General features: G+C 41.1%; 1 protein-coding gene across 1 annotated transcript in view; it reads left to right on the plus strand.

Annotated features, from left to right (window-relative positions):
- The first annotated feature begins 2,498 nt into the window (after nt 1–2,498).
- LOC122533757 (cell adhesion molecule 2-like) overlaps nt 2,499–14,949 on the plus strand; it is a 62,717-nt gene continuing 50,266 nt past the window's right edge. Inside the window, exon 1 of the mRNA XM_043663775.1 lies at nt 2,499–2,918. Within this exon, the coding sequence (XP_043519710.1) occupies nt 2,870–2,918 (49 nt within the window). The 5' untranslated portion in view covers nt 2,499–2,869. The remainder of the gene's footprint in view (nt 2,919–14,949) is intronic.

Consider the following 14,949-nt stretch of genomic DNA (forward strand, 5'->3'; position numbering starts at 1 on the left):
GTGGAAACCTAGAACTGTGTCTTCGCGCATGCGTGTGTCCTTTGCTCTTACATGGATCCCCGACAGCCGAGATTTATCGCGTCGATTCCTCGGTCGGTTTTCAAGGCAAAATAGCGACACATTGTTCCGCGTCCGCGTTGAAAAATCGCCACCTGTTCGATTTCTGCCTCGATTTTAATCAATTTTCGACCATCTCCAGTTGCCACGCTAGGGAAACACGATTTTTCAACAGCGTCTCGCCCGCTCTGGGGCTCAGGTGCCACTCCGCTTCGTTTACGTTTCCTTCTTTCTTTCCTTCTCTTTTTTTTATTTATTTGTCGTATAGCAACGATCGCACTGCACGGAGATTTACAAGCAACCCTTTTGTTCAGGGTTGACTGTTCCACACTGCTCTTGTCTTTTCTTTTCTTTCGATTTGGTACACTGGAATTTTTAAATTGAGGCGTGAAGTAAATCGAAGGTCTTCGTTTGCCTTCATTGGTTGACAGTTGAAATGCAAAATTTCTGTGACAGAAATCTTCGTGGAATATTTGATATTCGTGCAACTGGTTAGAATTGGGCCAATTTATCATTTCGGGTCTGCTAAATCTATTCCAATATTCATTATTTCGGTAGTTGAAGTCTACTTGTGTTTCTTTCGTCCACGTTTTTCATGCCAAATTTTACGCGACACCCGTAGTCGTTGACGCGACGTGTCTTTTCAAATGCAAAGCAGGTGACCGCGGCACACAGGTGGACGTGGCAATTGACCGTGTGTAGGTATCAATTACACGATGTTTCTCTTCATTAGAAAAAGCTGGATGCCTGTTATCCCGGCCAATTACTTGTAATACCCTTGAATTTTCCCAAAATTGTTGGCCTGCGACATCGGCCGCTGAAGCAAAAATAGTCGTGGTAGAAATTACTTGAAAAAATACTTGTTACGGGCGTTGCTCTGTTTGAGAAATGCCTGCATGTGCACGGGAGAACTTACACTGATAGCGCAATCGCAGGGGCCAACCCCCTGGCGCGGTCATAATTGCACAAGTGCACACGCGACGATAACTGTAGCGGCTTGTTATTGCGGTTCCACGGTTTGACGCGATTCCGTTTGTTTATGGGTGTGTGTAACCCATTCTTCCTTCCGTGATATCGTCGACCCTCCTGTCGATCCATCGATCCAACCGACTAACTTACACGATTTTCTCACGCTGTCAATTTATTCTGTTAATTTATTCTATTAATTCGCAATTAATTATTCAGATATCAGGATAATAATATCCCTGAATTTAATAGAAATCGAAAAAAATTTTTTTCGACACGCGCGATTTCTACAACGAATATAATAAGCAAAATCCCAAGTTATTCAGCAGATTTTTGAAAAATATAACCGGCGTGGCTCTAAACTTTCGGTATAATATTTACCATATTAATGAAGTGCACGGGATTTGTGCCTGTGGCCAAAAGTTTCCTTAATTTCGTTGTTGGTTTTTGGAAGTTGATTAATCCGGAAAATAATTAAGGGAAAGGGCGGGCGCAGAACTGGAAGGGTTTGCTGGTCTATCCTTTTGCTGTTGTCGGGCAACAAAAATCTAATTAAGTCGTCAAAAGACCGTGTCCCCGTTTGGGCGCGAATAAAAAGCGGGAAACAAATTTTCCACTCTCGGGGTAGGAATTTTTTTTTTTTTTCCCCACCAGGTCCGGTATTTAAATACACAGAAATTCCCGCGGAATTGTTCTTGCGAAAGGCAAAAAAAAAAAAAAAAAAAAAGAAAAGAAGAAAAAAATAAAAGGGAGAAAGGGAACATCAACAATTACAACCGTGCTTGGTCGGTGGTGCTCGACAAACCCGCCTCTCCCCACCAAAAGGAAAAGAAATACGAGAAACTCTGGCGGGGAACGACCAGGAAAGAAAAGCAAAATCCCGCTGAGGAGAACAATCAAGTCATTAGTAAAAAAGAAAGAGGACCGGTGCGGTAGCGGCGCCACCCCCCTAATTACCACCGAGCTTGGCTCGCTCGCACAATCATTACCACTGGCCCGCCTCTATTTACCGCTTTCCCTTTCGACGTGCGCCAGAAAAATTCCCAAAGAGATTCCGGTCTCCTTCGTCTAGTCCCCACCGTCGTCGTCGTCTGATCACCCCACCGAATGCCAGTTGGTCTCGCTCGGGAGCAAATCTCGTTTTACCAAATTCGGAAATCGGCGGAATCGTCAGCCCTTCAGGGACGCATTGACGAGGGTACAGGTCACTACGCGTCGTTCCTGAATCGTGTCCTGCTCCCCCCACCATCGAGCTCGTGGCGTGCCCCCCACCACCGTCGAGCTCGTCGCGCGCTCCCACCACCAATTGTGCCTGAAAGGGCGCAACTCGCGCTCGGTCGCGTTCGGTTCTCTTCGGCGGTGCTCGGCCACGCTGCTGCTCCGCTTGACGGCAGCCGTGCGTCACATGGAGGGGGGGAGGGTGTGTATGTGTGTGTGTATGTGTGTATGTGTGGAGTGGGTGGCATGAGCCTGCCTGGCGGGTCGCGGCACTTGGACACGCGATCGTCGTGCGGTGCACACGCTCATCCCAAATGCCTAACCGGCTGCGGTTATTTCCTCGCGACGCGTGCCTTTCGCGCGATCGTCACGCGTGCTGCGACTTCTCGTGAGAGGGAGGTCAAGGGGAGTCCGGCAGACCTCTCGAGCCTCTCTCGCTGCTTGCTCTACTCCCTCCTTTTCGTCAAGGTGCCTCTGACTTGGCTACGTTACAGTGCGTGGACTGCCGTCTCGGTGAGCTGACGTTGTGTGTGACGCAAGGCTGCGTCTGTGAGACTGGTGAATACAAGTATATCTCAGCGAAGTTTGTGAAGCTGGTGTTGTACATTGACTGATTACTTTCATCATCATGGATTGGAGACTTGGATTGCTGGTGTTGGCCTGTCTTCTTGTTGACGGTGAGTGACTTCACCATCCGTGCATGGTTCTAGAAATACGTGTAGGGGTGTCGGGTGTACTGCTTAGGGGTGGTTCTAGTGCTGTGTCACTCGGTGCCGCAGTCGCTGCTAGAGTAGCGTGCGTCCGCTGGTATTAAAAATTCCAACCTATTCCGACCGTCGTCGTTTGTTCGATAACTCTCCCGGAACATAGAACTATCCGAACGCGCCGATGGGAGCCATCGCGGATTTTCTTTCCGGGGTATTTCAGCGGGCAGACTGAACGAGGCCAGGGATGGTTGGGCTTGCAGAAAAGTTATAACTGACAGGGATATTGTTCTCGTTCGGAGGTATAAGTTCTTTTTTTAGGACTCGTTGCAAGGACGTGAATTTTTCTTGCAATTTCGATTTTCTGTTGGTTCAGTTCCTCTCTCGTGCAGAGAAATTTTGTTGTGTTACTAATTCCTTGTAGATGTTACAATATTTGATTACAGTTTAACTACTGTAAACGAGAATTGTACAAGTTTGAACCGCTGTTTGAGAGGTTCCGCTTTACACGCAAATTTTCTTTTCTTTTACTAATTTCGAGGTTTTTCTTTTTGAGTTCATAATGAATTTTTCCTACAGTTGGAGAGGTTGGTTTCATTATTAATTTTCTTTTTTCTTGTAACATCAAATCACGGTGTCACAGCTATGTTCTGGTTGAATTACAGAAAGAATAAGATGGAGTTGAGCTTTGTTACACCCTCTAATTAAACTTTTATTTTCAGTTTCATAATGTCTGTGCAATTTTTATGCGACTAATTTTTTAAGTAATATCTCATTTTTATACTCGTCAATTCAAACTAAGAGTTACAACATTTAATTTATTTTACGGTAATTATCATTTTATGGTATTTTTTCCTTTTCATAAGCGAGGTATCATAATATGTGAAATATCGTAATATAATATGTAATATTCCGATTGTGGAGCCATTCATTTCGAAAGATAAATAGCGTAGAGTTTTCATCATTAATTCCCGCGTTTCAATACTATTCACAATAAGCATACCAAAACAAGTTCAACCTTCGAGTGCCTGGAAATTTCAAGAATTGGTAATCCCTGGATTTTCTTGCACAATAATTCCCAAACTAACGATATTAGTATACAAACGAACGACTGTAATATTAGTTTAATTTTTACTTGGCACTGAAATTTCGAAAAGATTAAAATATATTAATAAGATAATAATTTATAACATTGACAATTTTACTAACAACAAGTGAAATAATAATAACAATAATATGAATAATATGAATTATTTGTCGAGTCAATTTATTTTTGTTATTTATTATTATTAGAATTTGGTATTGTTATCGATACTTTACAATTTTCTATTTAAACATATTTACAAATAATTGATAATGATAACGACGAGCTGTAAATTGAAAGTAGCTCAGGATATGTCGAATAACATTTTAGAAATGAGCTACAATAGTCGTCCTTCGCAAGAAGAGTTTTGTTTAGACATAGTGTATAGAAAAAAAAAACTGTTTTTTTTTTCAGTTGACATAGAATGTCTCTGAACAAGTAGATCTCCACTCTTCTCTCAGTGGTAACAGCAGTTCACTATCACATTATATGTATTTTCATCGCCTATTTCGTTTAAAGAATTGATAAAACGTCGGCGAAATATTTTCGAAAAATTTCGAGAATCTCCATGTCCATTCTAAATACATTTCTCTCGCGATACGACGATAACTTGTTGAATTTATCGTGAAATTATTATTAGAAATTACGTTGCCTGAGTCTGATTGAATCACGCGAACAGTGAAAGATTCAATTATTAATAAAACCTCATCAGTAATATTACATCAGATTCTAATCAAAATTGCGCCAGTGATAACAAGCTGTCGAGAATTGGCCCCCCCCCCCTCCCTTTTGTTCCCTATCTTGTTTGTCGTCGACACGCGTCTTCTCGTTCCGCCGCGTTGCTCATTTCGAAAACTCATTTCGCGATACGGGGATAAACAACGAGAACCCAGAGCCCGGTACGTACCCAATTACCAACCTCTGTTTGAAAATTCCTCTGGAGGGAAGGTCTCTCCCTCTCCATCCTTCGCTTATTTCTGTAGTAGCTCGGAGCAATCATCGAAAAAAGGTTGAAGCCAGATCCGCGATCAGATCGTGGATAAGCGGGCGCTAGTATCGCGCGCTAGATCGATCAAGGGAAATGCAGAGCACACATGTCGTGCAGTTTCTCTCTCTCTCTCTCTCTCTCTTTCTCTTTCTCTTTCTATCTATCTCGCTGCGAGCTCCAATTTCTTGATGGCAGTGGATTAATATAATTTGAGAGGCCGCCCAGGGGGAATTATGCATCTCGTAGCTTGATCTTCTCGCGAACCTTCTCCCTCCTCCCCTGTTTCGTCTCGGCGCTTTCGATGTTGCTGATACGCGTCGCGTTGCGCGGCGAATTTGGCTGGATGAGGCTTGTTAACGAGTGTGTTTTATGAATATGGATGTGGCTCCGGTGTTGGTGTGTAGATCAACGACGGGACATTCACGGATCGTGCGGATGTTGGGATCGGTCAGTTTGGGGGTTAAGGGTGAGTCAGTGATTCTAGTAGATTTTTTTGGGATGTTTCCTTTAAACTCATTGAGTAACCCTTCGAGTGTTCAGAATTCTGAGCATGTGACAAATTAAGAATGCGTTCATCTTTGAATAATGTACCTGTATATGTTGTATTGTGCATTGTGTGTTGTACTACATCATGATATATTATTCTCTTTGAACTTCTGAACAAGTGAATCGATCATTTTGTTATAAGATTATGAGATTATTTGTACAGTGCTCCGGAAAACACTCAAAGGATTAGGAACCAAGCAGTGGTTTATCATAACGTTGGAAATGTTGCAGTTTCCTCTCGGTTTTATACGATTATCGATTCTGGCTAGAATTCTTGGAATTTTATTTCAGTAATAGGAAAAGGAAATGAGAATGAAACGTTGCGAGTGAAATCGTAAAATTATATTGAACACTGAAAACGAGTATAATTGAATTGCAATGCTGAATTATAAGCTTATCATTCGGTAATAGGAAATAATTTCCTTCGACGTAAAAGCACTTTTGGGAAAAACGAAAGGAAATTTGTCGAAAAATAGGGACTCGGCGCCTTTGAAGTCAGGCCAACTGTTTAGGATGTTGTTAAAATGAATCACGATCGATCGGAAACTTTTCACGAGGGGTTTTAGATCCGCGAGACATCCATTAAACCTACAAATTGATAACTTCGACTCTTGTTAATTCCATCCTGAAGCCACGTTATCACGCACGCAACCCAGTAATCCCCGAGTCACGAAGAACAGCATCTTTAACCTTGCTAACAAGCGTTAATCCGGGCTCTCCTCCCCGGAACGTCTCGAGACCCGTTAAACGTCGAGACAGAAGCGGTAATTGAACGTTATTATATCCTCGCGCCACAACCAGGTCCGCGATACTTCAGCCCTGGAAAAAAACTGCCGTCGCGCGTCGAGAGAATGAACGCTGCTTCTAGGACGCACTCGCATCTCCGTTTTGCATTTCTCCTGTTGTAGATTTTAGCGATGAATATTGGAAACCTTGGAACTTATCTACTTAACTTAAACCTAACCTAAATAACCTACCTACTTAACTTAAACCTAACCTAAACCATACCTACTTAACTTAAACCTAACCTAAACCATACCTACTTAACTTAAACCTAACCTAACCATACCTACTTAACTTAAACCTAACCTAAACCCTACCTACTTAACTTAAATCTAACCTAAACCTTATTTACTTAAACTTAACGTAAATTTAACTTAAACCTAACCTAAACCTTGACTTGGAGGTTATTTCGAATATGATTTGAGGTTATTTTGAATATGATTCAGATACATTTTTAATACTCGTATAAATAATCCATCGTCGTAACTACAACTTGTAGTTTATTAACCCTTTGACATAGAATGAGACGTCGTGCGTTTTATAGGGGCTATCGAATTATTAATCTGTTCTTTCATCATTTTTTATTATTAATTTTGTTTGTAAGTTTATGACAATTTGCAGTACAATTGTACGAGTGTAAAAATGATCTTTGTTAAGTTTGCATTTCTTTGGTCATATCGAATCTCAATTTGATTCGTATGTCAAGGGGTTAATAATGCAGAAACTTGCTTTTCGTCATATCGTGATTTATAACTCATATTACAATCATACATATATTAGAATTTACGACTATAACTTGCAGTTCGTTCGTAACGTATAAATAATGAGATTTCTTAGATTTCGTGAATGAAAACTGAAATATTCCTAACCTTAAAAATGAATCGCTCATTTGGATGTAAGGTTTAGGTTAGATTTAAGATAAAAATTAGGTTAGGTTAGAGATACGATAAAGATGAAAATTAGGTTAGGTTAGATAGGTGGAGGAGAGAGCTAAATGGAGCAAAAAATATATCACTCTATTGAAACAGATGGAGGTGATCCTCGAATGGCCTTGATCCTCTTCACTCTACAAAAAAGAATCATTACTATCATAATAGTACGAAGCTTTCTCTGTATTGAACAACTTTCGTTACTCCTTTTATTACATTTCTCTTCACGTTCTCCCAAAAGTGACAAAGACGTTCAACGTGATCGAATAAAATTATTTACCGCGTGAAAAATCACTTGTCACCTCTTGCGGTTGGAATGACGCGTCGACAATTTTTTTTTTCCCCCCAACAATTGCCCCAACATTCTCACAGTTTTAAGTATACATTTAAGTAATAACCCAGGCGAAGCAGATAATAAATTTACTGTTTCTCAATAATTTCCATCCATTGATGCCGCGCCGCGACGAGAGTTCAAGAGGAAAGCGACGAATTGTTGTATATACGGTTCGGTCACTCGTTACGGTCCGCAGCGCAAGCGGTCAAATGTTAAATTGTCCGCAGGCAATTGTCCTAATGTGTCTCCGTTGCAAATTCCATTCCAAAAATCGCCATGTCTCGCGCAATCAGGCGAAGAGGGACACGAGAGAACGAAAGAGAGAACGAAACGCGGAGAAACGAGGGTGGGTATTAGGAGCAAAGTGGGGGTGGGAGGTACGAGGAAAGGCTCGGGAAGACGGGGGGGGGGGGTGGCCCTTTAATATTTGCTCGTTGCATCTCGCGGACTTTCCGGGGAAGATCGATGCCGACTGTGACCTCCTTCTCTCGCAGCCTGTTAAATTAAATTATTATGATCGTTATCGTTAAGCAGCCGGGAGGAGATATCGCGGGCTGGATCGCGCGTGCACGACACCTGTACTACAACAAGGGACGAGAATCCGCTTGTGTCTGTCCAGCCTGCTGCTCCGGAGGAACGGACGCGGCAAAATTCTACGCCGCTGGAAATAATTAGAGGTTCTCGTGTTGCAACTGTTGTGCTAATGGATCACAATGGACGCCGGTGGATTTTTCGCTGCTAAATTTTCCTACGCTCCACGCTTTTCGCGCGATTACTGACGCGGCAATATGCAACGAATTTTTAAAGAGTAATTTCCTTCAGCGTCCCTTTGATCAATTTTGTATTTTGCCGTCTAGCGACTCGAGACTCTCTGTTTGCTATTTCTTTTTTTTTTTTTTTAAATACACTGTGTCTGGAATGCAGTATTTTTTATTTTTTTTTGCGACTTCGATTGAATATTCAGAAAATGGTGGTTTCAAGTAAATTAAATTGGGAATTGGAAATTTTTGATTCGAGAACTAAATCACCTTAATAAAATTGTGCCAAAGATGACATAATTTAATTATGATTACGATCTGATATTTTTATTGTAATTATATTGTCCTAGAAATTATCTTGTAATTAAAAAAAAAAAAAAAGAATCTAGAATCTCCAGAAGATTACCGAAGCGTCAAAATAGGAGAAACTGATTGAATTTAAGGAATTATCCATTTATAATTAATATCAGTCAAGTTAATGTTACACACGATTCCAAGAAATTCCACCGTTTCAGTTTTATCTATTACGACTAATTATAGTTTGATGTGTCTCTAAGACGCGTTCTTCGTGATATTCATGTAAAAAAAAGTACTTATTAATATAAAGGATACTTTAATTGGCTCGGATAGGACGGTGGGTGCAGCGACGTGGAAAAATTCTTGCGAAGCCGAGTCCAGTTAATCTAACTTTCTGCTTACTGATGAAGGGACTTCTTACGAGGGGTTCTAGTTAAAACGAATTCCTCCTCCTCGATCATTTCTTTTAGCCGAGCCTGACGCCCGCCAATTCTCAATTTTACCAAGTGTTTTTAAAACGTCGCCGGTTAATTTATCGAGCCATCAACCCCGAAAAGTCCTCCTCCGATGATGTTTCCCTCAATTCCAACGCTCGATATTATTCGTCGGTTTTTCTTCGATCATTTGCAAAAGCGTTGAATGCGCTTCAACGCCCTCTTTGAAAACACTCGACGACGAACGAAAGAATACAGCTGTAATTTTTAAATTGTGCGGCTCGTTCAGAGTGTTTCTAGGCGAATTGGTATTAGTGGATTTTTTTATGTGATTTTCCGCGTTTGAAAATTCAACTTGACAATGGGAGGAGACGGAGTCTGTGTGCGCAGCGAATTTTATTCTGTGTAATTTCGTTTATACAATTAATTATTAATTTATACTAAATATAAAATTATATAAATTACTTTATAGGATAATTTAAATTATCCACGAACCAAACAAGTTTCGTGTAGTGCGATGATTAACCTCTTGTTTTTCAAAATCTCGGAATTTGAAAAAAAGAATTGTTAGTCGAACCTAGGTGTATATTAATAGTTTAATATTTTAATAGTTTTTTCCTTTTCCTTTCTTATTCAACTCAGTGTTGAACAAATTGAAAAATTTCGAAAGTTCCAAGAACAAGAAGCTAATTGTTACGTCGCAACTTTTCCATCGGCCTGCATGTATAATAAGTTAATTAAAAGTTGTGCCAAGTGGCGCATCCTGTTTATTAAATTTCCTATTATAAACGTATGAGAATCTACGGGGTCCGGTTATACGTAACATACGTAATGTTTATTGTACGTAATTTTTACGTAATGTTTGGTGTACGTAATTTTTACAGCATACGAAATTTCCAATAATATCGAAAGCTAAATAACGGTGAAAATTTCGAGGTGCCGCGGCATGGTCGGTATGAATTTCATGCTGTTCTAAACTTCAAAGCGAACACCTGTCCACTACGAAATTAACCAAGTTCAAGTGCACTTGACGAACTTTCAAACTCAATTTCCGCAAGAGGAAAAACGAAACAAAAAGAAATGCCACGAAATGTCAGGAACGTACGAAAAGAGAAAAAGAATGTACTATTTCATTTTGGAGATATTTCTCTTTATTAAGAGAAATATTGTATCACCAAGCATTAACTCTATTGGTATTATAAATGATTCAATTTCTCAAAATTTCGGAAAATTATGAGAATGAAATTTAAAGAGGGATTTTTAAAAAACAGACCGTTTCTCGATAAAGGAACTTCAGTTTTCCAATTTTACTGTATCAACGTTTCCTACAAGCACTCGAATCAAACCTTCGACGAAAGTTGAAGTTGACGTGAAACTCGGTCCACTGTAGAGTCCAATTTTGCAAAAATCGACAAAGCCTTGCGTTTCATATTCTCCATCGCGACGTTTCAACGAGAAGCGTTCGCGAAATTTTGCTTCCTGCTCGCGAGATGCTTGGATATTAAATTTTGGAGCAGCAGCCGGTATTTAAAAAAAACAAAAAAAGGAAAAGAAAAAGAAAGGAAAAGGGAAAAAGACCGGGTTCAAAGAAGCGAAAGCGATCGATACGCCTCGATACGCGTGTTTTTCCTCCCATCGATGAGAAACCAAAGAGGTAGTACGCGTTCTCGATTGAAAAGAAGGGAAAGAGCACTCTCGCGTTCGCCATGAGTTAATAACTGGAACTACCAGTGAAAATGGCTGGTTTGGACAACTTTATCTTAAAATTCTTACTTCACGTTGCATTCTTTTATCTTCGATGTACTGGCCTATGCAACAATGACTAAAGGGAGTAATATAATGAATTTTATTTTATTTTTTATTTTTTTTTTCTTTATTCAAAATGAAAATGTAACGTAGCTGCTTATACCAACACCAGTGAAAATGACTGGCACCTGTCAAAGAGTAAAATTTCGTGATCTTCAACCGAATTGAACAGTTTCTCTCCTCCGTTTTGTACAACTTCTCGTTATTATCCTATTAATCGATACCAAAACGTAACGTGGAATTCCCTTTGTAAGAAAGTAACAAGTCAACAAACATAAGAACAATCTTTCGCATATTTTTTAAAGACCATTTTGACTGGTCTTGGTAGAAAGCTAGCTTCGGTAGCTTCTAGTGTTAATGACTCGAACGATTGTCCACGATGTGTCGTACGTGCGCGTCAGCCTTTCAGTGTGTTGGCCGTCCTCTGCCAATTCGCGTTAACAAAACAGACAAAGAGAGAGAGAGAGAGGATAAACGTATTCGTCCACAGGCCGATACGTATCCTATTCTCGCGGCAATTCCATTAAAGTCCATGAAACGGCCGGTTATTAAGCGCGTGTGTGTGTGTGTGTGTGTGTGCGTGCCATCGTCGCTGGCTGCGGGGAGGGTTGTTTCTCTTGCGACGTCGCATTAACGATAATGGCGAAAAACGAGTCGCGTTATCGATTCCCGCGAAATTTACGGGCTCGCGCCGATGAATTGCTCGTAATCGTTTGCTACCGATGAAAACAGAAATTCATTTGTCCGGTTTCCGAGGCCTGCTGTATATAAAACGAGAGAGAGAGAGAGAGAGAGAAAGGGAGGGATGGGGAGAAAAAGAGATAGATAGAGTTGGTGAAATGGTAATTTTTCAACGGCACTGTGTTTCATCGCACGAGAATCCAACTGCCGCTTCCTGCTCGCGTTTTGATCAATCGATCTCTAATTTTTTCTTTCTTTTTTTTGGGGGGGGAGGGTTTCTTTTTTTTTTTTGTTTTAGTTTTTAACGCGAGTTAGGCAAAGGGTTCTGTTGAGAGAGATGGTTATTACTCTGAACGTGAATTAAATTCGGCAGCTAATGATTACTTTGTGGGATTCGAATCGTTATACGGAGGTTTCGGCATGTTTTCGTGTTATACGTTTGGAAATTATATTAATAATAATAAATGATATATAATTATGTTTGGAAATCCTACGTGTTTTTTTTCTTTCTTCCTTTTTTTTCGACAATTTACAGACGTTCCTCGTCGCAGCTCGTTTCGCATTAATACATTAACATAGTATCCATTTTTCACGATCTTTCAATCGGTGTGAAGTTAATTTCATTTTTTCATTTGCCGAAGCAATCGCCGGGGAATCGAAACTTGTATTTTTGTACATAATCTTTTCACCTGTTCAACCCGTTGCGCTGGCAACTTGGTTCGCGGACCATAACGAGTGACCGAACCGTGTACAACAATTTGTCGCTGCCTTTCTTCCTTCGAACTCGCTGGATAGAAATGGTCAACAAGTAATAAACTTAACATTCGTTTTGGGTTACATTTAAATGTAAACTGAGAGAATGTTGCAATTATTTGGGGCAACGCGTGGGCACAAGGGGTTAAGTCCGCCGCTAATTACAAAATTGAACTCCTCAGCCAGCAAGTTACACGCATATCTCTGTCTGTCCTCGAGTTTCTGACAAGCACGAAAGAATCGTTATCCGACGTTATGCGAAAAACAAAAGGGAAAAGAATCGAGATGTGGGGATAATAGCCGAAGTGGAGAAATCCGCCGGGTACGCGGTGTAAGTCAGAAAATTACTGCATACAATTCGACGACAATTCCAAGCGATTGTATAGCCGCCGACGGTAGAGTGTATTCCTGAAAATCTTGCAAACGGGAAGGATTAAGTGGGCGTCGGCGTCGATTTTCAGCGTCAACCGGCGTTCAACCGACGACGAGCTGCGTGAACAGAGAAAGAGAGAGAGAGAGAGAGAAAGAGAGGAACCAGAGGGTGGAGCGCACGGTCCGTGGGCACGACGCGTGTATCGTGGGCCGTCAACAAGCGTGCAACTTTCACGAGGACTTTACTTACCCGCGGCCGTAACACGGCGACCCATTTCCGCCAGAGTATCTACACACTCTCTTGGACGCCTAAGCTTCGTAAGATAATTGTTCATCGGTGGCGCAGGGGTTCGTACGTACGTACTTGCATGCGTGTGTGTGTGTGTGTGTGTGTGTGTGTGTGTCGAGTGTCAGCTCGCGGTCGCGTTAATGCCAGCGCACGCGAAACTCCACGCTGTTTCCGTTTATCGTGGCGAGATCAATCCGTAATATATACGAGTTTCGACCTAATTCTCGATCTTCCTCCTTCTCTCTCTCTCTCTCTCTCTCTCTCTCTCTCTCTTTCTACTTCCGAATGTTGGAGTGAGAACACTTCGTCAACCTTAAGGGGTTTGCTTCTTTTCCGCTATTGGCAAGATGTTCCTTTCTCGAATAGTTTCCTTAGATCCGTTGTTATTTCAATTTTAAATAACTTTCACGGATACCTTCTTTCACCGACACGCTGAATTCAAGCTGTTTGATACGTTTGACTCTCGAATTCAATTTTCGATAGTTTCTGATGGTCGGAAGGAGCAAACGAACTGCTGTGAATGTGAATACTAATTGTTATTGCGTGAATATCAAGAAATTCAACCAGTCTGACCAGTGTACCGATCGTCAGTCTTGATTTTTAACCCCCTTGCGCGGACCGTAACGAGTGACCGAACCGTATACAACAATTCGTCTCTTTCTTTGAACTCGTTTCGCGTGGGTTACAGTTAAATATAACTTAAAACTGAGAAAATGTTATTACAAATGAATGGATAGGTGAAACGTGTCCTTTATTAATGAACCGTCAGGATTTTTCCCATATGGCGACACCTCTGCCCCCTTCACCTGGCCCAGCAGCAGCCCAACCAAGCAAGCCTATCTAAACACATCTGATGACGCTCCACCGATACACCCACGAGCCGAGCACGTGCGCTCGTGAATGGACGACGGGGTTTGTATAGGTCAGTGGCTCCCAAATTTCTCGTCGTCGATATTAGAGCTCGAGATGGAGATAGATAGAGACGACAGGATATTATTCGTACATCTGTATTTTTCATATATAGAGACTGTGTCGCAGCTTGTGCCGAGAAACGTGTCAAATTTTGCTCCTCTCTTTTTTTTTTTTTTTCTTTTCTTTTCCTTCTTTCTTCTCTGCGAGTCTTGAATATTTCACCCTTAACGCCTGGATTACATAGAAGAGAAGAGGGAGGATTATTACTCAGTAGAAATGGAAAAGGAAATTTTTTATTGGTCACGATGAATATTACGAGTACGAAGTTGCGCAGTGTGGCGAATTAATTGGTAGACTGGAAAATTCGAAGGTGTGAAATTGCAGTGAGGATAATTACGTGCAGAGTGTATTATTTTCTTCGAGTCAAGTTATACGTATTGTATTCTCCAAATTCTGAATCCCTGCGCTGAAACTATTTCACTCTAAACATTTTCCGAATGAATATGAGATAAACATATCAAAATATATTTCCCAATAACGTCTTATCATTGTGTCAGTTTCTTTGTCGCAATTGTTTAAAATTTTCTCAGTTTTGCAATACCTGTTCCAACTGAAGCAACGATGCAACACGGTTTTACATGCCACGCGGAGGTTCGAGTACCGGTCCTTTACACGCGAAAACATCGGAATCGAATTTGGCAGGAGGGAAATAGGCGAAAACCTGAAAATAGAGGCTTCCCCATAGAAGCTTCCATTTTCGTGATAATCGATCGCAAGGATTCATGGGTTGCCCGACCACCCAGGTGTCGTTCACCCACGAATTTTCGATATCGATTCTCCCGCGAATCGGTTCGCCCCGCAAAAAGAGATACCCACTCTTCATTTTTCGCGTGTCTCTTTTATTTTTTTCTTTTTTTCTTTTTTTTTTTTTCACGGCGAGTCGGATGGCATCGATAGAAATTCCCGCGTGTCACACGGTAGGATAGTTATTTGGGAGCCACTGGGCCAGGGACACACGTGGAATTTCTTTTTTTTTTT

Source organism: Frieseomelitta varia, unplaced genomic scaffold, assembly GCF_011392965.1.
Source record: "Frieseomelitta varia isolate USP_RPSP 00005682 unplaced genomic scaffold, Fvar_1.2 scaffold_551, whole genome shotgun sequence".
Taxonomy (NCBI): domain Eukaryota; kingdom Metazoa; phylum Arthropoda; class Insecta; order Hymenoptera; family Apidae; genus Frieseomelitta; species Frieseomelitta varia.